Below are 26,314 nucleotides of genomic sequence, written 5' to 3' on the forward strand. Positions count from 1 at the left end.
CAGAGTAAAAGGGACGTGCCGGGCGGTACCGACATGGTCTATCCTAATCTAAACTATTTTACAGGCTGCCGTCTTCACCTAACGTTCCTGGTCAATGACTCGGGCAGATTTCGGAAAAGAAATTGGTCGCCTCCATCCATTCGCACAGAAGAGAAGCTCCCTGCGTAGTACCTAGCAGAAAATCTATGCTTGCCTTCGCCATACGTCGGCGGAGATGCCGCGGGGTGGCCTTACGGCCACGCTTGCAGAAGTAGAAGTGTACTGGGGTTTTGCGTCTTCCGCAACTGCAGTGAAGTAGTGCGTCTTGGTGGGCAAATCTCTCGTGGTACGCTGCAAAGTCTCCATGATGCGATCTTGCCGCATATAGCCTTCCTAGCAGATGCCGAGGAAGGCGAAGTTCGGGGGGCTTGGGATGAGGACTTATCCCAAGGTCGGCATACTGCCGAGGGCAGATTGACGGCCATCTCCTAGCGAAAGCCTGCAGATCGGCTGCTCTGGACTCCCGCTTCAGGTGCGCCAATGTAGGCTGTGGCTGTGATTCTGGGGTTTGTCTGCAGGCCTCCTTGGCAAGAGCGTCTGCTTCCTCGTTTCCAGCTATTCCCGTGTGTCCAGGGCACCACCAAATGTATACCCTGCCAGGCATCGTCCAGCTTGTCCGTCCTCTCTGTGCCCAAGAGGCGGAGAGCTCACTAAAGGCCCTAAACCTAGCCTGGCTGCTTCCTGGGCTCCGAGTGACGAGTCTGGCTGCGACTGCGAGGTTATCGAGGCAGATGTGAACATTGTCTGCCATCCGCGCCGTGGGAGACCTCATGGCTTCCAGTAGGCCCCGGAAAGCGGCTTGCGCTTCTGCGTCAAAGACCTCCGTCTGGTGGCCGAGCGGCTCTGATCCTCGGAAGATCTGCCGTGTGGCCTGGTACCCAACCCAGCCTGCTCCGGCGGCGGTTCTGCTACCGTCCACCATTAGGGAACCGTCAGTATAGACAACAATGTCCCGCTTTGAGAATGTTCCCAGTCTACCTGTAAAGGCGGTGGCCAGTTCATCCTTGGTCTTCCTTGGTTCATAGCCGACCATGCTCAGGGCTGTGTGCCAGTCGGCTGAGCGCTCCCAAGGCGGTAGCTCTAGCGGGTCGATGTATTCGGCATTTCTCTCGATAAGGCTTGCCATTCGCCGCAGTCTTGAGTCCGGTCCGGGCCTGTCTCCGAGCCTCGTTCGGAGGGGGTGTCGATCGTCAAGGCGATGGATCCTTACAGAGGCTTTATGGAGCTTCGCATCTAGCATCACCTCTGCTGGGGGCAGGGCAGCTTCACGCTGTAGGATCAGTACAGGCGTCGTTCTATACACAGGAAGTGCAGCTCGAATAGCCTTGGCCTGCGTAATATCAAGTTGGTTGAGTAGGCCGTTGACCCCGTTCGAGGCGATGTGCCCATTCTTGATCCGATTCCTGCCCGGCCACCATGCCTCTGATGCATAGTACTGAATGGGCAATACGCAGGAGGCAATAGCACGGCGCAGCAGGTGTGCCGGCGCGCCCCAGGCGGTGTTCCCTAGTCCCCGTAGTCCGTTGACCACTTGGCATGCTTTGGCGCAGTGGCCTTTCACATGGTTCTTGAAAGTGAGTCTCCGGTCGAAGTGGACCCCAAGCCACCGTAGTGAGGCCCCTTGATTGACGGCCTGAACTGTGTGCTGTCTCCCGTCCAACAGTCTGACGGTTATTGGCGGGTTTGTATTTTTTGGTCTCTTGGTGAAGTGGATGAGCTCGGATTTATCGGTGTCGAAAGTGATGCCCTCTAACGCCCCCCATTCTTGGGCTTCTTCCCATTCTTTCGCTAGCAGAGCACAATTGTCCTCTAGTGAGGTTGAGCTTGCCATGATGGCAATGTCGTCGGCGTAGCCAAATCGAGACCGCTTCCTGCCTGGATGAACAGTGCCCAGCTTGAATAAGGGTTCGATGTAAAGCATGAAGAGGATGGGGGACACGGGCGAGCCCTGTGGTAGCCCACACTCAAGGTCGAAGACGTCCCCCATCTCTCCGTCTAGTCTTATTCTTGCTCTTCTCCCGAGGACGAAACTCGAGACCCACCGCACGAGGTTCTCCGGCCATCCTTGGCATCGGAGGCGTCGGATCAGCCTCCCTGGCAGCACAGCGTCGAAGGCCCCTCTGATGTCGAGCGTAAGCATAGAGGTGACAAGACCTCTTTGCCAGGCACACTCGATATCGTGGATGGCCGCGGCGATGAGGTCGCTACACGAGCGGAGGGGGAGGGCCCCGAACTGTTGGTCGTGCAGTACCCGGAACTTGACTGTGATCCAGGCAAGCCTTCTTGCGACAAGTCTCTCCAAGCCTTTTCCGAGCACAGACAACAGCGCGATTGGTCTATACGAGCGCGGGAGCGCCCTGTCTCTCTTGCCCGGTTTAGGCAGGATGACTAGGATAGCTTCTTTGAAACAGGTGGGATGCCAGCCCTCGCATACGCATCCGCTGTAGAGCCGGAAGACGATATCCTCGATAACGGGCCACGCTGTCTTGAGGACGGCCGTTGTGATTCCGTCGGACCCGGGGGTGGTGCTTCTCGCAGAGAAGATTGACGTTTGTACCTCGTCTTTTGTAACATGCGGGAAAGGAAGATTGGCTTCCAGGCGAGGTCCTGGGCTCTCTGCTGGTATGTCCGTGGAGATAGCAGCATTTCTGAGGAGGACGCGGGCGAACAGATCCCGCTTCTCCTTCGGCTGTGAGATGAGCGCGGTTGGATTGCTCCCATCCCGGAGTGGAGGGGTCTGGAAGGATCCCTTAGCCTTCTGCCACCCGACCATTTCAAACACGTCTTTGCCAGTGGAGGCTGCGGCGATCTTTCCTCTCCAGTACGTGTCCTTAGAGCGCCGCAGCTGATGGAGAAAGTCCTGTTTCAGAGCGTCCTCCTCGTTTCGCTCCCATTGACAATCTATTCCCAAGGCGCAGAGTCTTGCCACAGTTGCTCTCTTGGTCGTGTAGGCTCGGTGTTTTCGCCTGCAGTTCTCGTCCCAGTATGGTCTCCCAGGTCCTCTGCCAAGCGCACGCCTTGTAGAAACCGTAAGCGCTTCTACAAGGCAATCTGTGAGCTGCTGTGCTAGCATGTCCAGAGCCTGTGGGTCTCTTGCGTTGCTTGCAGTATGGCGCATGGGATGTATATTTCGCTGAAGGATGTCGAGGAAGAGCTTCTCGTCCATCGTGTCAAGCCGGAACCTCCCCGGGGTTGGGTCGACCGGATCGGTTAGGGCCAAGGGGACCCGGGTCAGCAGGCTTTCGTGGTCTGACGTTGTGTGTAGGGACGTTTCTATGCTGGTGGATGCCCCGTGGAGGCTGCCGGACGCCCAGCATAGGTCTAACGTGTTGCCGTCCTTATGTGTGGCTTCACCTATCGGCGACAGGAGGACAAGGCCAACGGTTTCTGTCCATTCCACCAGGTCATCAGCGTCCGAGGAGCTGGTCGCCTCGGGTTGCCAGGTCCAATGATGGAGGTTGAAATCCCCCGCGACCAACACACGTTCCTGGTGTCCGGGTTGCCAGGCTGTTATGATATCCCTAATCGCTTGGCCTGGTCGCAGCGAGCCACAAGGGGCGTTGTACACGTTGATGACTGTGAGAACTTTCCGCTTTCCCGCCAGGAGTTGTAGGAAGAGCAGGTCTGTGGATGGGCTGGGCAGCGGGCGTGTTTGTACGCCCCGTAGTCCCGTTCCTCTGCGGAGGTAGGTGAGCACCCTGGGTCTGTCTTCAACCCAGTTGTCCACTGGGGTGAAAATCTCGAAACCCGGGTGGCATCTTGTGAGCCTTCTCTCTTCCGAGCGGATAGCGGGCTCTTGTAGTAGCAGTATGTCGACATGGGCCGCGTAGGCTAGATTCAGTGCCGTTTCGTGTGCGAGTGGTCGTCTGGCCACGTTCGCCTGCATGATCTGCAGGACTTTAGAGGGCCGCATTCTCCTGATGTCCCTCATTAGCTTGGTTGCAGTCCATCTCTTCTCCTCTTTCTCGGGATTGTTGATGCGACTGCTGGGTCGCAAATCTCCATGATCTCTCTCCCTCGGCTCGGATGGCCCGTAGCTGTGCCTTGTTCCTCCTCTGGACTACGCCCCTCACCACTTTTGGTCTGATAGGGCAAGTCACGTCAAAGGCGGCATGGGGCCCGTTACACGACGGACACTTAAAGGGGCAGTCACAGCCATCGTAACCCTCAGTGCCGCCGCAAGGTGCCCGGTGTTGTTCGGTCGTGTGGGAAGGAGAGCTGCACTTGAGGCATCTCTTCCTTCTGGTACACGTTCGTTCGTTGTGAAAGCCGCCGCAGCGGTGGCATTGGGGAGACCTCTTCTCCTTCGGAAACTGCAGGTTGACGAAGACGCTGGCCCCCATCAAACGGAGGCGCCTTGGTAGTTGCCTTACGGCTTCCGCCTTGAACCAGGCTGTCACCGTGCCTAGCCTTTCGGCTTCGTCTTTTCTGGAAAAGTATGCTTTTTCGGGCTTGAGTTTCGTCGTGGCCTGGATCTCTTCAAGGAGCTCCTCGGTCGTGATTTCCAGCTCAGTGTTGGTGAGCAGGCAGTGTCTGGTGTAAGGGACGTTTGCGATATAGGCCCGGATCCAGGTGTCGCGCTGCTCGACCGCCTGTGCCTGGAGAAGGGCAGCAATCTGTTCTCTGTTCTCTAGCAGGACTTTTGCCCCATCTGCTGACGATGGTAGGAGTGCTAATCCTGTCTTGACATGGTCGATCCCCTTGAGGGCTTCTCGGGCTTGGGGACTTAGCTTTTCACGAACGAACGCGTAGATGTCGTAGGCTCTCTCGTTGCGGAGCGGGCTTTCAGGTGGCAGACGTGCGAAGATGCGAAGGTCTTTTGAAGCCGCCCGGTTTGCGGCTTGTTTTGCTGGCGTTGGTTCATGCAGTTTTCTGGTAAGCGGTTGGCTCGCCACCATCGCGTAGGACCGAACTTGGGGCGGCTGGTTCTGGGCTGTGTGTAAGGGATGCCCTTGGAAACTCAGGGCGGATTCGCTGGGTCCTGTGCTAGCAGCATGCATGGACCTTGCTAGACCGCGTTGGTGCCGGTCTGAACGCTGCTTCTCTTCCTGAAGCTCTTTCTCCAAGGATTCGATCTTCATCAAACAGTCTTTCAGGAACTGTGCCCTTTCGGCGTCCCGTCGTAGGAGATCCTGGACGAGGTTTGAGAGCTTGTTGATCTCGTCTTTAAGCTCCGCATTGTCTTGGTAGCTGACTTGCTCAACCACTCTGACCTTTGCGGTCGGTTTCCGGACACGTCCAGACCGTCGAGATGTACTGGCGTCCCCGTGAACGGTAATCGATGGCCCTGCGTCTAGAGAGACGGCCATGATGGTGAAATTCAGCTCGCGTGGGCTGATGGTGAGAAATGATAGTGCGGTGGGCCGGAGCCCTCTATGATCTTAACAGCTACTAACAGTGGATACCTTGTGAGGAGAAAGTTCTCTGTGTTCTGTTACGTTTGGAGGCGAGACATGGTTTGTAGTGACACTTACTTCCTTTAATCACGTGACGTTTCCTAGAACGTGCCCCACTTCAAAGCTTCTACTTGTCAACCAACTGCAGCCGCTCTCCTAAATACTTACAAACTCCACCGTAATTGTGCCAACCAGGCGACATCTCCAAGGTCTCTTCTGTTCGACCTAGATTTTGTTAGACGGCTTCAACCTAGTCTTTAAAGTCCTAGTTTAGCTAAAGGAGAAACGGTGAGCATTGTGCTTATAGCCGATACTCTATTCGTGGTATATGCAGCAACCGGGGTAGACAAGCAAATGCACGGACCCAACATCGACTTTAGTCATGCTTCTCAGTCACTCAACACTGTAAACGTTAGAACAAACACAGAATATCCATGACCTACGATGAGTTCCCGACCATTTACCTGCACTGAGTGCTCTCAGACCTTTACTAGAAACGTATGTAGTCCGATTTGAGAGACCAAACAGACACTAATTCTCATCAGGAAAACTTGGCGCGGCACAAACGCTCACGTAAGCGTCGACCCCGTTCGAGAGCTCTTCTGGGTTATTTGCGATGCTTACAGCCACTAGGACACGGTAGTGACAGCCGGCGGCCTTTTAGATGCCAATACTGCAAATCCAGGTTTACCAGAAAAGATGTCTGTAAGCGCCACGAAGAGAGATGTCGCGGCACATTCGGCCGTGTCCTGACTATCCCGGCCATCGACGACGAGGCGGGGCAGCCGGCACCGGCTCTCGAGGATGCTGCCTTGTCACCGGTTGACGACGACGACTCTCCCGCTTCGAACTTTCAAATTGGCGCGTCGGCCATAAATAATGACGAAGGTTATCCGCATAGTCCACCGGAGACGGTGGAAGATCGTCGCGCCGGTGAGCTGCTTGCGATTGCGTAAGTTGCCTTTGAGCCCGCGTGTCCGGCCCCCTTGATGTAGACTTTCCGGGGCTCACAAGAACGGGAGTGTAGATCCATGATGCAAGACTCGGAAATATACGTTGCAGCGTATTTTGAGACGTTTCATGCATCGTTCCCACTACTACACAGGCAAAGTTTCGGCGGTGAGATGCCCAAGCTATCGAAACAGATCATCGTGTCGATTGGCATGCTGTATGCCTCCAAAAGCTCCCCTGAAGAACAAGTAGCAACCTTATCACAAAAGAGTCAAGCTTTGTGGCAAGCTGGACTTGAAGAACTCTGGAGACTAGTGAGTCCCCCCCCCCCCCGCGCTGTTCACACCAGATGTCCAATGATCTGATTGTCATAAACCAGGTGGAGTCCGACTGGAGAGAGATACGGAGGACGTGGGTCATGCAGTCATGGCTCTTACACATTATCTACGGCGCTTTTACCGGCAATGCTGCCCACTTTGATAAGTCAAAGAAGATGCTGCGATGGGTTGTCGATGTCAGTATCATATGCCCTCCCATTCAACTACGTTCTGTACCTTGAGATCTCACACACCAAAGGCTGCTCGAGACCTCGGTCTCCTTCGGCAGACCATTTTCACATCGACATCCAGATTCAGGGACAACGAGGAGCAGACGCTGCACGACCACTGGATGTCGTACGTGGAATCGGAGTCGATGAAGCTGTCCATGTACACACTTCTCTTTCTCGACTTCCACATCTTCTCCCCCTGCAACATCCGTCCACTCACGACGCCCACCGAGCTCGATTGGGAGCTGCCCCTGGCCGCCTCGCTATGGGAAGCGGATACCTCGTTGACCTGGGCCCAGCGGCTCGGCGACGAGCCCCGAACAGTCGGCCTGACCCGGTCTCATGAGACCCCGGGCATGCTTTGTCCCACGACCAAGTCGTTGAACCTGGCAATGCAGTCGCTCATGACGGACACACCGAGCCCGCATCTTCTGGCGGCGCTGCGGGCGTCTCCCATGGCCACGCTCTTCGTCCTCACGAGCCTCGACTCGCTCGTCAGGGACTTCACGCGCTGTTACTACCAGCTGCCGCCGGCCTTGGCGGACCCGAACGCGTTCCATATCCTCACCCAGTCCCAGAACAGGCAGGTCAGCGCGGCCCTGCGGTATCTCTCGGAGTCGATCACGGCGCAAATCTCCACGGCGGACAGCTCCAACTGGCACATCCTGAACTTTGCCGAGCGCATAGCACTGTCCGTCAAGCTCTCGCTATGCAAGCCGGACGACCTGCTCATCGGCGGCATCGTGGAGAACAGCGTGGTCGCCGGCCTCACGACGGCAACGCACCTCACGATGGGACTCCAGATCGGTGCCCGGCGATCGCTGCAGAACCTGCTCCGGTATAACTCCGGGGACGACGGGATGCTGGTGCTTCTCGACGACCTGATGGACGTGCTGTCGAGCGTTACAAGCACCGGCAGACAAGACCCGTCGCGCGAGGCGCCGTGGGCTACCGTCGCCACGTACAAGATCCTCCTCGCCATCTGGAGGCTCCTCCGCTGGGCGGCGGGGGAGACGCGGCGGAAAGCCGGGTCCTCCTCGCTGGCGACGGTCCGCGTCCGGTTCGAGGCCTCGACGATCATCTTCAACTCCATACTGGAGATCCTGCAACAGCAGGAGGAAGGAGGACAACAGCTGGACGGAGGCCAGGCCCGGCGCGTCTCGGTTCGGGAGTCTGCCGCATTGGGCATGGCGCCGGAGGCGAGCGAGGCGCGGTTCGTGGAGACGGTGCTGCAGTTCTGGAAGGACAGGCCGGTGTGGCCCGTGGGATCCTTCATGACGACGGTTCTGGAAGAGGTCATCTCGGCTGGCGGCATGGTCTACGAGTGAAGGAAGAGAGGAGATGGACGCCTGACTAGTGCGCGGTGGGAAGACCGCTTCTCCTGTCTAAGGGGAGGGGGGGGAACATGGTGGTGGTTCAGCGGAGCTCCGCCGCCTCCACCACATCCCTTTTCTTAAGCCGTATATCTTGACCGCAAAGATACGCAAGGAGTGTGTCTTGAAGGGACAATCTGTGGCATTCCGAGGTTGCCGATTTGTTCCATTGTGTTTTCGGAGAAGTCTGACTTGTAGCCCGGCGACTTACAGTCTCTTGAAACGACACTGTCCACGTTCCTTGATCAAAGACCAAAGACAGTAATTGGCACGCGAAATGGCGGCTCCAGAGAGCTTTGGCTGGGTAATCACCGTCCCTTACCCTGGTTCTTATCGCTGCTCCTTGCTCACCGGTGCTTTTCCAGTACGGCCTGGGGTCGATGGGTATCGGCATGGCGCTGAATCTGCAGAACCACCTCGCGTCCAACGGTCTGCCACCTCTTCGGTACAGCAACCGGACGCTTTCCCGAGGGGACGGCCTCCAGGAGGTCGGCGGTCTCCCGGAACGGGACTTTGAGACTCTCGTCCTCAAGTCGACAGTGGTTTTCACAATGGTTCGTGTTGCCATAATCTGCCCCCCCCCTTCCTCGGGTTGTCTTTGACGAACTGGGATAAAAGGCGGCTAAATGTCCGCAGATCTCAAACGACGAGGTGCTAGAGAGCCTCGTCTCGAAAGCCCTGGACGCGTGGGGCAGCGCGCTGCTCGAGGGCAAGATCTGGGTCGACACCTCGACCGTTCACCCGGACACCGCGGCGAGGTGCTCCGAACGCCTCGCGCAGGCGGGCGTCGCGTTCATCGCGTCGCCCGTCTTTGGGGCCAGCCCCATGGCGGCCGCCGGAAAGCTCATCTTCGCCATGGCCGGGCCGTCGACGGCGATCGAGAGGGTGAGGCCCTACATTATCGACGTCATGGGTAGAAGCATCATCGATATGGGCGAAGACGTCCGCAAGTCAAGCCTGCTCAAGATATCAGGGTGAGCAAGCCGCCCTTTTCAGAAGTTCAATTCTTGGCCCTCCCCCGAAATCGGATGCGCCGCTAACCCCCCCATTTCCCCCCCTTGCCAGGAACATCTTTGTCATTGGCTTCCAGGAATTGACTGCAGAGGCTCAAGTCTTTGCCGAGAAGACGGGCCTCGGCACCCGCCAGATGGAGCAGTTCATCCACGACATGTACGGACCGGTCATCGAGAGCTACTCAAAGCGGATGACCTCGGGTGCATATGCGCCACCCCTGGGGACGCCCCCCGGCTTCGCCGTCTCCCTCGCGGCCAAGGATGCCGGACACGCGGTGAGGATTGCAGAAGAGCACGGCACGCGGATCCCGACCATCGAGACGGCGCTGGCACGCATGGAGGCGGCAAGGAGGTTCGCGGGGGAGTCGCTGGACAGTTCGTCCATCTATGGATCGGCGCGACTGGAGGCTGGACTGCCATTTTGGAATGAGAACAGCAGGCAGACTAATTGAAAGAAATCTGAGGCTTTGAAATGAATTTCTATGTAAAAATGAGTATATGACAACCTCTGTTCACACTACAACCGGTACGTGAGTGGCCTAATAAGTGTTCTGTTACACAAATCTTCAACACAGTCTCCGAAAGTGTGAATGTATCTTCACAGCTTGAAAGTTCCGATGGCCAAACACGAGTCCATAGCAGCACATCCATCTGAACTGGGTTCTCGTCCGATACCAACGCTCATGACTCGAACGTGCTTGTGATGTACTTCCGTATGGGGGGGGGGGGCTGGCCTCAACGACAACACCCTGAATCCGGGGTGAAGGCAACGGGGCTCCACCGACGGGTCCGTCCAGCTGGATTAATGCCATGTTATCTGACATCAAGACCAGAAAGGAGGGCAACCAACCCGCGGTAGGAACTATTGGGTGGCTCGGAGATAGCGGGCAACGGCACTCGACCGGGATAGGGGTGTCTTACATATTGCCTCCCGAAAGACATACCCCAAGATTGCGGAGTTATCTCCCGAGTCGCAGACTTGCGTCCAAACCTCAAAATGCGGGGGCGGAGCTCCGTCGACCTGCATGAGACGGGCGTGGATCCGAGAGATAGCAGCAGCATGACCCCATTTTGGAGTGGGAATCTCCCTATCTCAACGATAGCCGGCCAAGCCACGCTTTTTGTCAACTAAGGATGCCGGCTTATGACCGCACCAAAGGCAACACCTTCCCACCCTTTGCGCCAATGGCAACGGATACCAGCTTCCATCGAGGCGTGAGAGCCCCTTGAACTGCAGATACGACGCGGCGCGAAACACGTATAAACTCTGAGGCGTCCCGGCAAGAACTTGAGACCGTGCAAGCCTTTGACTCACATCAGGCTGGTATTGTTGACCTGGACTTCATCGTTATATTTTTCTTGCTATTTGCGGACTTTTGTCGTTATACCCTTGGCAGGATCTGTTGCCGCTATAGGTATATCCACGGGACACCACACTATCCAGCTAGTCGACACTCTTCGAGGCCGTCTCTCATTCATCATCTCATCATCTTATCCTCTACTTTCACAAAGACCAAGCATGTCTTCAGAAGCCAACAAGAAGACAGCTCAGCCAGACGGCGGAGACGTCATCCGGACACAGACCGACTTGGAGGACGGCAGCATGGAGAAGCTCAAGCACGGGGAAGTCGACCCGGCCCTCGCCTTCGTCAACGGCGAGCAGGTCGTGTTCACGCCCGAGGAGGAGAAGCAAGTCCTGTGGAAGATCGACAAGGCCATCTTGCCGCTCCTGATGTGGATCTACGCCCTGCAGTTCGCCGACAAGACGTCCCTCAACTACGCCTCCCTGATGGGCATCCGCGAGGACACCAAGCTGGACCCGACGAGCCAGCAGTACAGCTGGGCGTCCAGCATCTTTTACGCCGGTTACCTTTTGTGGGAGTGAGTTTATTTGTTCATTCCGGGGTCTCGCCCTTCCGTCTTATATATACACAAAAAGAACAACACCCATGCTAATGACTTACAACCCCCCCCCCCAAAAAGGTTCCCCACGACGTACCTCCTCCGACGTCTCCCGCTCGGGAAATACACGTCGGCCAACATTATCCTCTGGGGCGTCGTCCTGATATGCCACGTCTTCGCCTTCAACTACGCCGGACTCCTCTCGGTCCGCTTCTTCCTCGGCGCCCTCGAGGCCACCGTGACGCCGGCCTTTGTCATCCTGACGTCGGCCTGGTACAAGCAGAACGAGCAGGCCAAGCGTATGGGCTACTGGCTCAGCTGCAACGGCGTCGCGCTCCTGACGCTGGGACCCATCGCCTACGGCCTCTCGGGCGCGCACAACACGGTCCTGGCGACGTGGAAGGTCCTCTACCTCGTGCTGGGCCTGCCGACCGTCGTCACGGGCGTCTACTGCTGGTGGTTCATGCCGGACAACCAGACCAACGCCCGGTTCCTCACCCACCGCGAGAAGTCCATCGCCATCGAGCGCATCCGCGGCAACTTCCAGGGCATCGGCAGCCGCCGGTGGAAGTGGGACCAGTTCCGCGAGGCCTTCCGGGACCCGCGGACGTACCTCTACGTGCTCTTCTCGCTGCTGATGAACATCCCCAACGGCGGCATCACCGCCTTCGGCTCCATCATCATCAACTCCTTCGGCTTCAGCCCGCGCCTGTCGCTGCTGCTCAACATGCCCACGGGAGTCGTCGACATCACCTGCAAGCTGCTCTTCACCTACCTCTCGGACCGGCTCATGGACCGCTCCCTCTTCGCCTTCATCGCCATCCTCATCCCCATGGTCGGCGGCATCATGATGATCGCCATCCCGCTCTCGGCGCAGGGCGCGCTGCTCGTGGGCTACTACCTCATCGGCGCCGCCGGCTCCTCGTGGTGCCTCGTCATGGTCATGATCTCCAACAACACGCTCGGCTACACCAAGAAGGCCACCGTCAACGGCCTGCAGATCCTCGCCTACGGCGCCGGCAACTGGATCGGCCCGCAGACGTTCCGCTCCAACGAGGCGCCCAACTACCACAACGGCAAGCTGATGGTGGCCATCATGTACGGCCTCGCCGCGTGCACCATCGTCGCCATCCGCCTCGTCAACATCTGGGAGAACAAGCGACGGGACAAGAAGGCCGTCGAGGAGCCCGAGACGTCCATGGCCGGGACCGAGTTTATGGACCTGACGGACTTTGAGCAGCCCAACTTCCGTTACGTGCTTTGATGAGTTGGGGTGGGTGAAGGTGAGAGTGGACAGAATTGGTGGGAGATCTTTTTGGGTTGGGAAGACGTCTTGTCTTGTATTTTTTCGTGTGTGTTTTCGAGTGTTCTAGCTAAAGATACCTACGGTCTGAGCTGGAATACAGCTTGTACATCAAACTGGTAGCAAAGATGAAGGGATAATCTATGAAGTTGATATTGCCTGTTGTAGGAACGTGGTGTTTGTCATAGTAATTTGTGATGAATAGCGCAAAAGTGGAACCATAATTGCAGTGCAGCAATTCCGGCTTATATAGGGTGTCTGCACCCATCACGACATAATTAGAGAGAAACGTATGTTGCAAGATCCGACTGACATTGTTGTGCCCATCCCAAACAGTTCAGCAACTTTGCTTGCAGGTTTTGTGTCGTGGTCTTATATTGCAGATCTGCTCTAGTCGAAGATGCTCCGTGTAGCACAATGTTGCAATTGTCTTCATAATTTCAGAAAAGGACGAGTGATTCAATACACGAATACGTGTCGTCGAAGACTCCAAAGTCTACCTCTCCGTAAACACCAAGATGGGATCGTGAACTATGTTGGACTCGAATGGTGATAGTTTCTCTCTCTCTCTATCTCTCTTTCTCTCTCAGTGTGAGGGCAATATCAAGGCTCGGAACCTCGCACATTCTGTAACATGTCCTGATGGGAATGAAAATGAAAAATGATATATATAATATTAATCCAGATCTAAAGCCATCTATTTATTCATGATAAACGCCTCAAAGTCCTCGTCCGGCAGCGCCGGCTGCTCGTCCACGCCGTCGAGCAGCCCCAGGTACCATGACAGATCTCTCCCGTCCGTCTCGCGCTGCGCGAACCCGTTGCCCCAGTACCCGAACCGATTGGCCGTCGTGTACCGGAGCTCGTAGTCCTCCCAGCGCGGGGTCGCGACGGTCTCGAAGAACTGGATGCGCGAGCCGGGCCACATCATCGGCTCGCCGTCGACGGTGCCCTGCTTGAACCAGGACCGGCAGGGGGACGTCCACGCCGTGCGCGGGAGGAAGCGGCGCCGGTGCTCGGCGAAGTCGTCGACGGCCGCCTGCTTCGGGCAGAAGGACGCAATCTCCTCCTCGGACATCTTGCGCAACATCTGCATAACGTACCGCGCCACCGTCTCGGTGATGGGCAGGAAGCTGCCGTGGCCGTAGGGGCCGAACGGGCCGTTGAAGACTGGGGTTGACGAGTCAGAAGGGCACACTTTCCATTAGGTTGAAGATGCCGCGGCGGCGGAATATGACTTACTGACGTAGTTCGGCATGTTGGCGACCGCCAGAGAGAGGTACGTGTTGGGCACGTCGCGCCAGTACTCGCTGAGACTGACGCCGTTGCGTCCGATCGTCGGGTAGTGCGGCCTCCAGCTGACGTCGAAGCCGGTGGCGCAGATGATGATGTCGAACTCGTGCTCCGTTCCGTCCGCCGTCTTGATACCTTTCGGGGTCATCTCCTGGATGCTCGAAGAGACGACGGTCACGTTGTCCTCGCACAGCGCCTCGAGGTACCCGTTCCCGGGCGTCGGTCTTCGGCAGCCGACGGCGAAGTCCTTGGGGATGATGAGGTCCTGGAGGTCGGGTCTGCCGGCGAGCTTGCTGCGCATGTCCTTTTCCGCGAACTGAGGGGTGGTGGTGTCTGTGTAAGCGCGAGTTCAACAGAGAAAGAGATAGAGAGAGAGATTAGAGAGACAGTTGGCTTACTGCTTTAGCCTCGGCTTGCTCCTTGGACCCGTTCAGGATGAAGCGGAAGCGGGAGTTGAGCTCGGACTCGATCTTCTTCCTGTAGGCGAGGTACTTTTTGGGGTCATTCCGGAGAATCTCGTGCTGTTCTTCGGTGTCTATAGTTTCCCACGGGGTCAATGAGAGTTCGTCAAGGGCCGCCAGGGGTGTCGGTCTGCAGGGCCTACTTACACTCGAAGTTGCCGCCATTCTTCCCGGCGAAGCGCTGGCCGAAGCCGCCGACGACCCACGACGAGCTCCGGATGAAACAACTCATGGTACCGACGACTAGTAGCTGTTAGTTTGCGAGATCGAATTCCGTGACGGAGACGATATGACAACGTACTGGGCTGGATGCTCGGGACGATCTGGACCGCCGAAGAGCCGGAGCCGATGACGCCGACCCTCTTGCCCTTGAGGTCGACGGTGTTGTCCCAGTTGGCGCTGTGCATCATCGTTCCCTTGAACGTCTCTCTGCCCTTGATCGCGGGCCATTTCCATTTGCTGGGTGTGGGTGTTAGCCGGCGGCAGCCACATGACTGGACATAGGAGAGAGAGAGAGAGAGAGAGGAAGGAAGAGCCTACTTGAGAACACCGCTCGCGTTGACAAAGACGTCTGCCTTGTCCTCGAACGTGGTGCCGTCCTGCCTTTGGACGCGGACGTGCCACTTTTGCTCCTCTTCATCCCAGAACGCGCCCGTTACCGTGTGGTTGAGGCGCATGTACTTGTTCAGGTCGTACTTCTCCGCGACATCCTTGAAGTACTGCAGGATCTCAGGGGCGCTCGAGTAGCTTCGTGAGGGGGAGTTGTCTCGATCAGCACTTGGGCCACGAGGAACATTGTTTTTGGGGACCATTTAACTCACAACTTGGACCAGTTGGGGGACGGTGCCCAGGAGAACTGGTAGTTGACCGAGGGGATATCGCAGCCGCAGCCGGGGTAGCGGTTCTCGTACCAGGTGCCGCCGATGGACGGGTTCTTCTCGTAGCAAACGAGCTCCAGGTCGAGGGTCCGGCAGGTGTCGATCTCGTGGGCCAGGTTGAGGGCGCTGGCGCCGCCGCCGAGGCACACGACGCGGAGCTTTCGGCCGCTGCGGCTCGCCTTCTCCAGGATTTGGTAGCCCGTCTTGGCCGGGGGTGCGGGGAGAGAACCCATGTCTGCGGTGCGATGCTGGTAAAGACCGGGGTGTGTGAATCTATGGGTTGGAGAGTCGAGGGTTAAAGAGTGTTCTTGGAAGGTTGCTAGGGGGGCAACAAAGGTTGAGGGAATCAGATTAAAGTACTATGAGTCTCGAGCGCCTCTCAATATGGGATTCAGACTATTCCGGACTCGGGTTCTTATATGACAACTTTGAGTTTCACGCTGAGATGAACAGGTCCGAGAATCACCAACGCGCGGCTCGGCCCCGATGCCTCCAGCTGATCAGCGGAGCTCCGCTCTTCATGCTCCATGATGGTGTGGGTTGTCGAGATCAACCCTTTCCCTCCTCCCCCCAATCGCGTCTTTGTTGCCCGCGGCATTCACTCCGCCTCCGCCTCCGCCTCCGCCGATAGCTGTCTCATGCGGCTGACACTCTCGCCTGCGCGTGCGATTGCTTATCGGGAATGAAAACGCGGGGTAACAGTGGCTAAAGGATACCGAGGCGGGCTCTCTTGGTAGCATGGAACGAGGGGCCCAACCCGGGTGAATTGTCCTCGGGCGTTCGGCCACATACTGAGTAGAGAGCTGCGATTCATGTGCGGCGCAGAGAAACTTTGCCGATGGAGGGTCAAGACCCTGTTTTTTTTCTTCTTCGTGACAAGGGGGTCATGCTAACGGAAACCATAAAGTTCATACGATTGGGCTGAGAACTGGCACTTAAACATCACCGGTTTGTTATTGTCGTTGAGAGCCCACGAAAACAATGCTTGATTCTGCTGGGTGACCTATCCGCCGTATATACTGCTGAAGCTGGTTGAAAGGACCAAGGGAAGGGCTGGTGAACCGCGAAATTGAGACCAACACGACAATCAAATTACGAAGTATGGATGTTGCCACACAGCGTCTGCAATCCCCAACTTTCAAATCCACCGTGGCTGACCAGGGTGTGTTCACAGAAAGCTTACACAGTTTATGGTTTTGTTTCCATTAAAAAAAAAACTAAAAAACTTGAGATGCAATCATAGAAAGGCCGAGGATCGTCGTTGGTGTTATTCAACTCGGACACATTTATCACTCTCGTCAACGATGCAGCATCAGGTATCGGTGGGCAGCTTCATGAGCATTTGTTTTTCCTTCTTTCACCACAAATAGAACACTAAGAGGTGTCCTAGTGAAAATAAAGAATAGTAAAAAAGAAGAGAAACCCTCGAATGAATGTAGTGATTTGCACCCGAATCCGTTTAGCCGGCTTCAACAGCAGGACAAACCGCCTCTCGAGTCGCAACAACAACAACAACAACCCAACGACAAGCCGTCAAAAACCCCCCTTTAAATCAAACCTCAACCTCGACACCGCAGTCCGACTTTCCATTACCCTTCTGCACCCTGTCCCACTTTTCCTCACCCAAAAACCGGCAGATACGACAAGTCGAACTGGAAGGGGCACTTGACCTTGGTGCAGATGCACCCGCTGCCCTTGGGCACCGCCTTGCACCGCATCGCCGGCACGGAGATATCGCAGCAGCAGCACTGCTCCTGCGTCTCCGGGTCGTGCGGGCACGCGATGGCCGGCACGGCGCAGACACCGGCGGGCGGCACGCGGCAGATGTAGTTGGGCCCCGGGTTCTGCAGGTCGCAGGAGCAGCAGTCGGCCTTGGGCTCGTCGGCGGCCTGACGGGCGAGAGGGGACGCCGGCGAGGCGGCGGCGGTGGAGGCGAGGGCGGCTGCGACGGCGAGGAGGACGGTCTTGGTGTTGAGCTGCATTGTGTCGGTGTTGCTGGTGTTGAGGCTTGGGGACTTGTTTCTAAGAGTGTATATAATGAATTCTTGTGGGTGGGTCGTGCTGTGTGGTCTTATTATGGGATCAAAGCTGTGTTGTGTTGTGTTGTGTTGTGTAGCTTGTCGCCTGTTGCTGTGTTTTATGAATATACTGTCAACTCGAGTTCGTGGACAACTCTCTGATGTCTTATATAGACTCGTTCCCAGGCAGTATTCTTGTACTACTTGTTCCCACGTTCGTGAGTAAGCCGAACCCCGACACCGATTCACAACGATGACAACATCGCACCCTGCCGAGACTCAAGAATGCTACTGGTCGGATACAACATCAACTAGTCGCCCGCCTCCAACAACGTAGGCTCGTATACCCCTATGCAAAAAAGGACAGGCGGACAAAAAAGGACACAATTTTTTAAATTGATTTAAAAAAAAAAGTCGCCGAAGAGAGACACAAAACGTGTCGTATAACACGCAAGAAGACCCTGTGACCCCAGCCACCGCGTGGCATCCAGCCCACGGCAAAGCCCTCGGGCGAACCGCAAAATGTGCCCCCGACGGGAAATGGCGCGGGCGTCTAACAAACAAAACACCCACACCGGGCCGCCGTCGCCGATCACATCGCACACACAAACCCCCCCCTCCCCGCCGTTCGCAGCCGAAGAGGAAGAAAAGGGTCTCCCGGATCGGCGTGCTCTTTCCCCCGTCCCCGCCCCGCCGCCATGATCTCAGACACTGGCGAGAGAGAGAGAGAGAGAGAGAGAGAGAGAGAGAGAGAGAGAGAGAGAGAGAGAGAGAGAGAGAGAGAGAGAGAGAGAGAGAGAGACCATCAAGCGAGCGAGACCAGGGCTCTTCCAGATACAGTGGCAAAGGCCGGGAAGAGGAAGGAGGGGGGAGAGGGGGGACTCTGCCGCTTCCTCTGCTCTCGAAGCCTCTCACGAGTTCTCTGAACCTCATCCTAGGAGAGAAAACCCCAACTGGCTTCGCCCAGAAACACCGTCAAGAGATACGCAACTCGCTGTGTACCCCGTCCTGCCCGCATGACCGCTCCCCCCCTTCTCCACGTTCCACCGGAAGAAAGGGCCGACCACAGGGCTGACATGTCTCACCCGGCCGCGTCCCTTCGTTGAGGGGGAGGTAGCGGAGGACGGAAGCCGCTTGGATTAAAAAGGCAATTTGCTGTACAAGGTGTCACCGGGTGTGGTAAGAGGCGCTTCCCTTCGAAGGATGGTGATCTTGGGGAAGGGGGGGGGGGGGGGGGACAGTGTCCGTATAGTCAGTGGCTAATCAAGTCCCCCCCCCGTCAAGACTCAGCTGTCACCGGCCTCCATCGGGTTGACGTCCACGCCCAAAGGGTTCTTGTGTCTCCCGGAACATAATCTTGTTCACATCTGCGCCCCGGACATCTTGGATGAAGGGGGGGGAGGGGGCTCTGAATCTAGTTCTCGCCCGGCTGGACGGACTCTAGCCAACGAAGCTAAACCTCCCTCCCAATCTACAGAGGATCCCTAGCGATATGAAAAATAGAGGGAGAGAGAAAAAAAAAAACGCGGGTTTTCAGGAGGCGGCGCGGGCGTCCTGGGCAGACGTTACAATGACGCCCGCCCGCACGTCGTGGTCACCGGATCCGGCGACTTTTTTTTTTTTTTTTTTTTGACACGGTAAAGAGTCCAGCCACCTCTGCGAAGAAGGGACATACATACACAACGCACAACCACTGGGGAAAGGGGACGTCGCGGCGCGTTCCTAATCGCCCCGGAACGGGACACATCTCACCTGCCCCTGCTTACTCTATCCATCTTCCTTGACCCGGACGGCAAACGTTTCTATTCTCGGACCACACAGACAGGTCTCGGGTTGAGTAAGCGAGTGAGTTGGTTCGTCTGGAGGAGGGTAGGTCATCTAACTTTGTAGGTCGTGGGGCCGGGCGGTTTTGTTCGTCAGCCCTCAGGATGTGGTTGGGGGCTGTGATGCTGACAGCGAAAGCGAGCGAGGTCGGCCGGCCGGGCAGGGCCTGACTTACTCGCTAATTGGACCTCCTTCGTCTGTAAGCAAATGACGAGATGTATGTGTGTGTGTGTGTGTGTGTGTGTGTTTGTACCAGATGGCGGTGCGAGCGAGGGCTGTGCAAAAAAGGTTGATATATGAGCCGTCATCTCAGGTTCGTCTCAGTCTCACAACCACCCTTGGTTTTTCGATTCACTTTCGCCAAGAAAGACGCCAAGGATACCAAATCAAGTGTTTAGATGTCACAAAAGGTGTCAAGGTTGTCAAAGTTGTCAAAAAAGGGGACATCAAGATTGTAGGAGCAATTCTTTTTCATTCTTTCGACCCTTGCGTTCAGGGCCTTCCAAAGGAGACTACATTGGTGGCGAAGCAACATGAACTTTGTCTGTGATTTGGTTTGTTTTTTCTCATGATCTCATTTCCCGTTTCCGATGATTCCGATCCGATTCTGATCCGCGCAAAAACCGTTTTGGAGACTTTGAAAAAAAAGAAGAACAAGCTGAAGGATGAAGAACCAATAAGAATGTGTTTCGCGCCATAAAAGTTGCTTTGAGACTCGGCCCAAGCCCCCTTCTCCCGAATGATAGAAAGCTCTCCTCTTCCCGTTGACATGAAAAAAAAAATTGCGGGATATAAAATCAAATAAGAGGGTTTTTTTCTTCGAAAGGGGGGGGAGTATGTCCACTCCACCCTCTCTCGTAAACCATCCATCCATCTGCGTTTGGGTGAGACTGCGTAATTCAATCCGACTTCCGCCTTTCAACTTTCCACCGGACCAGGGTATGTAAACGTAACAAAGAGGCTTCGGACAAGGGTTCTTGGGAGGTATTCTCGTGCCAAAAGCATTGTGATAAAAGATAAAAAAAAGAGAATGCAGGTAGAATCAAATACGAACCAAGGGGGAGGGGAGAGAGATAGAGGGAGGTCATGTTGAAACCCGGTTCCTCACCACTCACCCCAACCCCTCCACACTTATTTTCCCTTCGTTTCGTGTGGAAACTGTTTGGTTGGTTGGCGGAAAATAAAAATAAACACGCTTGGTAGGACGACAACTGTTGGTACACGCGCCAGGAGAAATTGGCCAATTCTCTTCCTCTTCATTGTCGATTGCCTCTTCAGTTGGGCATGCGCAGGATAGGGTAGAGCGGCGCCGCCGGGCCGGGCTTCGCGTCCACCTCCATGGGCTCGGGAGACTTGAGGCGGCTGGCCTCCGGAGACTTGGCCGACTCTTGCTGCTGCTGCTGTTGCTCGGTGGGCTCCTCGGAGTACTCTCTGCGGTCGATGCGGTCGCGGATGTACTCGCGAAGGGCCTCGATGGTGCGCATGTTCTCGAGCCACTGGTCGTACTTCTCCTCGCGCTCGCGGGCGCCTTCGCTCGTGTCGGACTCGGACGAAGGGGAGCCGATGGAAGAGGCGACGGACTCGGCCTTGGGCGTCGTGACGCCCGACGAGTCGTCCATGATGAGTGGCGAGCGGGGCGACGACGGCGCGGCGCGCTGAAGCATGCCTCCCGAGTAGCGGCGGCGCTCGTTGGTGTCGAAGCTGGGGCCGAGGGTCGAGGCGGTGGACTGGCCCGGGAAGACGGAGCTGACGGCGGGCAGGTTGGGGTACATGACGGACGAGGCGGTGGAGGCGTGTCTCGACTGGGGAGACATGCCCGAGGAAGAGGGACTGGGCGAGTGGCCCGAGGTGTAGGACATGGTGCTCGACGGGGGCGTGACGGCCGGGGTTCCGGTGGAGGAGACGGCCGTCAGGGGCGAGGCCATGTGGGCGGCGGAGACGGCGTGGTAGGCATCCTGGGACATGGGCAGGCCGGCGTGGGAGCCGCGGTGGGCGGCGCCCGGGGGCGAGGGGCTGTGGCGCAGATCGAATGTGTTCTGGCCGTGGATGTGGATGCCCTGGGTGGCCTGGTTGGCGTTCTCGTAGACGGTGCTCTGCATCTGCTCCAGAATCTGGTCGATCTGGACGAGGTCGTTCTTGGTGCGGGCGTTGGGCATGGGCGGCAGGTAGTACTGCTGGGTAAGGGGCCCGGGGCCCGAAGGGGCGCCTTGGACGTGCTGCTGCTGGTGGTGCTGGTGCTGCTGCTGGACGTGATGCTGCTGGTGATGCTGCTGCTGGTGGTGAGGCGGCGGCGGGGCAGACATGTAGTCGGAGCCGGGCATGGGGCCGGTGTGGAGGCCGAGGGCGCCGTGGAGAGGGAGGAGAGAGCGGCCGACCTGCTGGTACGAGGTGGGGTCGACCTGGCGGCGCTTGGCGTGAGCGAAGAAGTCGTCGACCATGTCAAAGGCGCGTTTGCGGTTGTCGTAAGGGGCGTGGTGGTGGCCGATGTACTCGGTCCGGGGAGGGTTCAGGGGTTGTTGGTTGAAGTACAGTCCATAGTTGGTAGATGGTTGGGGTGCATAGTAGCTAGCATGCCCAGCCTGGTGTGCGAAGGCGGCCGAGTTAGTCCGAATGTGGCCATTATGATCATAGTAGCTAGAAGAAGCTGGAGGCAAATTAGCCTCTAGTTGGGAGAAAATAGAGGACATTGGCTGCTGGAAAGGAAGAGTATGGGGGAGGAAGAGAATGAAGAGGCGGAGGAGTTCGCAAACGTGAGCTTCTACATACCTTTGCCGGGCTGCGCCCTGTAGCCGTTGAGGCCCTGGTCTTGCGGCGAGCGGACGAGAACCGAATCGTCGGCGTGGGTCTAAGAAAATGTGTGAGCTTGGTGTCTCTTTTGCTGGTTTGAGGGGGGGGGACTTACCTTAACGTGCTTCTTCAGGTCCTGGGGACGCTTGAACGACTTGCCGCAGAACTCGCACTTGTGAGGCTTGAGCGGGACGTGGACGCGGATGTGCGAGGTGATGTGGTCACGCTTGACGGTGGTGGTCCGGCACGAGTTCCACTGGCACGTCAGGTTGAGGTTGTTGGTGCTCTTGCGGCCTACATGGCGCTCGCAGATGTGCTCCTGGGGGAGAATTAGCCGACCGGTTATACACGAATAGGGAATGTAGGCCAAAACTCACGTAGAGGGCCTCGGGCGAGACAAATTTGAGGTTGCAGGCGTTCCACTTGCAGATGAGGTTGTCCTCGGCGCTGGTGCTGTTGGCCGACTGCGACGTGTTGCTGGTGGTTGTCGAGGGAGCGGGCGTGCTGCTCTTGGGCGAGTTGCTCGCCGAGCTGTCGTTCTCTTGCTTTGAAGACATAATGTGTGTATGTGTGTGAGAGAGAGAAAGTGTGTGAGTGAGTTTGAGATTGGCCGGGTCCCGGAATGGTATGGGAACACCGGTGGTGTTATATGAATTTGGAGCGTGTGATATGTAAGTGAAGAGTGGGGGTGTAGTCTTCTTCAGTGACGATAGGTGTTGATGATGGAGTGCCGAAAATAGGCGACGAGGGTAAATACTTTGGATAAGTAAGGCAAACGACGGGAACGGGGGCAGGAAGAGGAGGGAGACGGTTATCAATGCTTTTATGTTTTTCTTCCTCTCTGTTTGTCTGCAGCCGCGAGTCTCGAGAATCGATCAGTCTGATCCGGGGGGGGGAGGGGTGGGCTTGATCGATTGGGCTTGTCTCTTTATTCATGAATCACATTTCCTCTCCGCTCTTCCTACCCTCCCAAGACTCTTGGCATGTCTTGGCGACTGGGGGGCTTGTGTGATCAGTAGGAATCTGATTGGTCGGTGGGAGGGAGGGCTGCCGAGCAGATGTCACGGGTAGCGAGAAGGTACAAGCCAGTGTCTGCGGCGGAGACCCTACGGACACTGTGAAAAAGGGACACCAAAACGGCGAAAAAGATTGGGCAAAATCCCGTGACACAGTGCTCTCCGGCCATCACTAATCCATGACACACTGTCCTTTGCCCAGTACCTTGCCAGCACCGCAACATCCGGGTGCATACAATGCCAAGACCTTTGGCTGTCTTGGAATGTCTTGGCAAATCTCCAGTCTTGACCTGCTTCTCTCCCTTGGCCGAGACCTTGGCACTCGGCCCTTGGCGCCCATTTTGCCTCGTCCTGCGCGCACCCGTTTCCATTTCCCATTTGTTGTCAATTATCCATCATCCATACGAAGTATACGTATACACGCACTCCATACTGAGCGTTGACACTCAATCGGGGGAGGGAGCCATCGGCTAACGCCCCCCCCTCTCCTCAAGCGCGTTTGTCGTCTCCATCCATCCGTGGGCTGCCATGAATGAACAGTACCCATTCCCATCTGTCACAGTAGCATCCCGAGATCACTGCTCATTTCCATCCTCCGTGTCGTCCGAAGACAAGGCCCGCGACCGTCTCAGATGTGGGCAAGAAGGAACTGTTGTTTCCAGCAGAGTGAAAAAAATGAGCCGATTATTTTTGGCCGACGAGTGTGGGTGACCGGACGGCTCCCAGGCCGTTGCGCCTCCCCCTCCCCATTTCTTTCCTTTGCCCAGAGAAGACAGGTACCGTTGTACCTCATGTCACAGGACCAAAAAGGCCAAAAAGACAAGCAAACATCCGGTCGTGTATTACTCTACACACACAGCGCACGCGGTTCAGAAATGGGACGATGGACATGGACTGAGGACGTGGGAATGCTGGGCAGGGAAAGAGCGGGGGGGAAGACGCCCAGAGGGGGACAAGAAGCGACAAGCCTTCCAAGCCTTTTCCTGGGTGCCAAGATCCGCTTTGGGGCCAAGAGTCCGACAAGAAAAGCGAATCAAACACGGGGAGCAGCAGCAGCAGCTGGGGGGGCACACGGCGGCCTCGGGCGCTCCGATAAGCGCATACCCTATAACTCCATAAAAGGCGACGGTGACCGGTGACCGGTGACGGGGAGCACAGGTAGGAGTGGGACCATTTCCCCCCCATAAGCCCCCAAGCCTCCAAGACGAACAGATGCAGCCCGCTCGTCATTCCGCACTGGCACGACTGGGCAGTGGTGGGGCCATGTGCTTAACCGATCCCCCCTTTTCCTTAATATGCTTGGGCAGGTGACTGACGGCAAAGTTGCCCAACAGCGAAAAGAAGCTTTCCGCTCCTCTCTTCTTGGCCTCTCCGCCGCAGCCAAGACTGCCAAGCCCTTAGCGCCAAGGGCTACGCGCAAGCAAAATTGCCATTTTGCCTGCGGTGCCCGCATTGTCCGCGCTGCCAGCGCTGCCAGCGCTGCCTCTGCCCCCCTTGCCCCCCTCCCTCTCTTCCCCTTTGCGATGCCGTCCGTCGCCGTCCGTCGTCACTCCTCTTTGGTCAGCGAGGATTGAAGAAGCCGTCTAAACCGGCTCGTCGCCAGAGGGTTGCGCAACACCGCCTGTTGCGGGCCCACGAAGGGAAGCCGACGTGCCGGCGGACACTGGGGTTCGACATGGCCAAGGCTTAATGTTCAGGAAAAGAGGGGGGTAAACATGTTTGATGATGTTGTTGTTGTTGTTGTTGTTGTATGTGGTGTGAGAGCAAATTGTGCGAATCGAATCGAGAGAAGAAAGCGTGTCCAACAGTGAACTGGACAGTAGAAAAGACAGTTGGAGACAGTAGGTAGGTAGACAGAACTGTACAAGTAGACAGTGGACAACGCGCAACAGTCGGGGTCCGCGGGTACGTACTTTCAAGGTGCAAACGCACCTAGGTAGGTAGGTAGGTAGGTATTTCTCTGTCCATCTCCAGGAGCAGGAGCAGGCACGAGGCACGTACCTACCGACACACTGCACACTCCATCTCTGGCAGGTCAGTACTCTGCACTCTATACAAATACCTCCTTCCTATCCGTCACTCTGTTCCTTCCCAACCCTTCCCTGCCCTTTGCTGCCTGTATTCCCTCCACTGTCTTTGCCTGCCTCAGGACTGAGAGGTGCCAGCCATCCATCTTCTCTTCTCTCTCCTCTCATTTTACCTCTCGTTGTCGCTTTCTTCGCCCGCCCGCCCGCCCGCACCAACACAGCCTTCTTCCCGTCCGAGCCTCTCGTCGATCCAGCGCACATCCCACCACCCCGTCCATTACCTTAAAACATGGATCCAACGTGCCCGTTCGTACATCGTACACTAAAGACTAGGTGTATTCAGGTGGGCGGGTCGGCCTACCTTGGCAGTTCGACCCACGCTGACGGTACGCCGTCCGGCCGGTGTCAGAATCAATCCCTCCCGAGTCTCTCGAGTTTGGCGTGAGAGAGGAGTCTCGAATTCTTCTCTATCCCGAGTCGTTCTCGTCCTCGTCCTCGTCGTCGTAGCCGAATCGTCGATTCGTCCACCCTCACGGCCACGACGCCAAGCTTCTTCGAACGAAGGGGGGAAGGGTCCCGAATCCCAATATCCCAATAGAACAATAAGCCGTCTCACAAACCCCTGCCATGGCATCATCTTACACACTCATCAACAACAATCCAGCGGGGGGCACTGTGCGTTTGCTTCTGCTGAGATCCCTCTTCCAGGCTCTCCCAGGACTCGAGACTGGACTCGAGGCGGACGGGTCAATAACACAGGATACGATGTACAACCATCACCAACAAGCCCGCCCACCACCTCCTCCTACCGACCAGCCAAACCTGACCATTTGCCGCTTCATCGCCCAGACGCCCAGCCAAGACAAAGCCTGGGCGGCCTTGGCTGCAGATACCAAGCACTACACCCAGCCTGTATCCAGTCGTACCAGTCTTGCCTACCCTGCGGCCGCCGTTCAATGAGGCTGTGCAAGCAATGCCAAGACTTGCGAGGATGTCTGGTTTCGCCTTGGTTCAACTCTCTCTCTGTCTCTTTCACCGGGATGTTCACTGTCACACTCAATCGGAGTATGAGCAATCAAAACGAGGCCTTTCCATCTGGTCTTGGCGCTCTTGCTCTCGCACACTTGCCGCCACTTGTATTTCATTTGCGCGATTTGTGAGTTTGTTCGGGGGCCGGCCTCCCCTCCAGACTCGATACTTGAGACTGTATTCCCTATCTATCCCCGTCCAGTTTGACTTTGACCCTGACGCCCTCCATCCCCGTCCCCCCCTTCCCCCCCCCCCCCCCCATCCGTCGTTGCTTGTCAAGTTGTCCCGCGCCGTCACTGACATGGTGGCTCAAAAAAAATTAAGGTTCCAGAAGGGAAAGGGATACCAGCACACTTTGTGTAGTTCTGCATAGGGCCCTTAGGATGGGGTGGTCTACATCCTCCTCTTCCAAGGCCTGTCTCATTGGTCGCGCTGTGGGATTCATCACCGATGCGTC

The 26,314-nt window shown here is 56.7% G+C and overlaps 7 protein-coding genes across 7 annotated transcripts; 4 read left to right on the forward strand and 3 right to left on the reverse strand.

Annotated features, from left to right (window-relative positions):
* The first annotated feature begins 5,852 nt into the window (after positions 1-5,852).
* Positions 5,853-8,573, forward strand: CDEST_01111 (uncharacterized protein). Its single transcript, XM_062917270.1, has 6 exons — positions 5,853-5,933; positions 5,981-6,008; positions 6,069-6,387; positions 6,463-6,700; positions 6,766-6,900; positions 6,963-8,573. The coding sequence occupies exons 1-6, from the start codon at positions 5,880-5,882 to the stop codon at positions 8,259-8,261; spliced, it is 2,073 nt and encodes a 690-aa protein (XP_062773321.1). The 5' UTR covers positions 5,853-5,879; the 3' UTR covers positions 8,262-8,573.
* A 10-nt stretch (positions 8,574-8,583) lies between these two features.
* On the forward strand, positions 8,584-9,824 carry CDEST_01112 (Putative 6-phosphogluconate dehydrogenase, NADP-binding, 6-phosphogluconate dehydrogenase, domain 2; the record flags this gene model as incomplete). Its single annotated transcript, XM_062917271.1, has 4 exons — positions 8,584-8,610; positions 8,672-8,860; positions 8,943-9,280; positions 9,372-9,824. 4 exons carry the CDS (start codon positions 8,584-8,586, stop codon positions 9,769-9,771), a joined length of 954 nt encoding a protein of 317 aa, XP_062773322.1. The 3' UTR covers positions 9,772-9,824.
* A 607-nt stretch (positions 9,825-10,431) lies between these two features.
* Positions 10,432-12,726, forward strand: CDEST_01113 (Putative major facilitator superfamily, MFS transporter superfamily). Its single transcript, XM_062917272.1, has 2 exons — positions 10,432-11,200; positions 11,303-12,726. The coding sequence occupies exons 1-2, from the start codon at positions 10,839-10,841 to the stop codon at positions 12,483-12,485; spliced, it is 1,545 nt and encodes a 514-aa protein (XP_062773323.1). The 5' UTR covers positions 10,432-10,838; the 3' UTR covers positions 12,486-12,726.
* A 495-nt stretch (positions 12,727-13,221) lies between these two features.
* On the reverse strand, positions 13,222-15,582 carry CDEST_01114 (Putative flavin monooxygenase, FAD/NAD(P)-binding domain superfamily; the record flags this gene model as incomplete). Its single annotated transcript, XM_062917273.1, has 7 exons — positions 15,100-15,582; positions 14,819-15,025; positions 14,580-14,737; positions 14,426-14,521; positions 14,216-14,352; positions 13,767-14,133; positions 13,222-13,694 (listed from the first exon to the last, which is right to left on the reverse strand). The coding sequence occupies exons 1-7, from the start codon at positions 15,387-15,389 to the stop codon at positions 13,222-13,224; spliced, it is 1,728 nt and encodes a 575-aa protein (XP_062773324.1). The 5' UTR covers positions 15,390-15,582.
* A 1,193-nt stretch (positions 15,583-16,775) lies between these two features.
* Positions 16,776-17,138, reverse strand: CDEST_01115 (uncharacterized protein; the record flags this gene model as incomplete). Its single annotated transcript, XM_062917274.1, has 1 exon — positions 16,776-17,138. The coding sequence occupies one exon, from the start codon at positions 17,136-17,138 to the stop codon at positions 16,776-16,778; it is 363 nt and encodes a 120-aa protein (XP_062773325.1).
* A 3,134-nt stretch (positions 17,139-20,272) lies between these two features.
* Positions 20,273-22,342, reverse strand: CDEST_01116 (Putative Zinc finger C2H2-type; the record flags this gene model as incomplete). The annotated part of the gene is made up of 4 exons (XM_062917275.1): positions 20,273-21,642; positions 21,765-21,843; positions 21,901-22,104; positions 22,163-22,342. The coding sequence occupies 4 exons, from the start codon at positions 22,340-22,342 to the stop codon at positions 20,273-20,275; spliced, it is 1,833 nt and encodes a 610-aa protein (XP_062773326.1).
* Positions 22,343-25,027: 2,685 nt separating this feature from the next.
* Positions 25,028-26,197, forward strand: CDEST_01117 (uncharacterized protein). Its single transcript, XM_062917276.1, has 2 exons — positions 25,028-25,984; positions 26,182-26,197. Exon 1 carries the CDS (start codon positions 25,456-25,458, stop codon positions 25,786-25,788), a length of 333 nt encoding a protein of 110 aa, XP_062773327.1. The 5' UTR covers positions 25,028-25,455; the 3' UTR covers positions 25,789-25,984; positions 26,182-26,197.
* Positions 26,198-26,314: the final 117 nt, after the last annotated feature.

The sequence above is a fragment of the Colletotrichum destructivum genome, chromosome 1 (assembly GCF_034447905.1).
Source record: "Colletotrichum destructivum chromosome 1, complete sequence".
Classification (NCBI taxonomy): domain Eukaryota; kingdom Fungi; phylum Ascomycota; class Sordariomycetes; order Glomerellales; family Glomerellaceae; genus Colletotrichum; species Colletotrichum destructivum.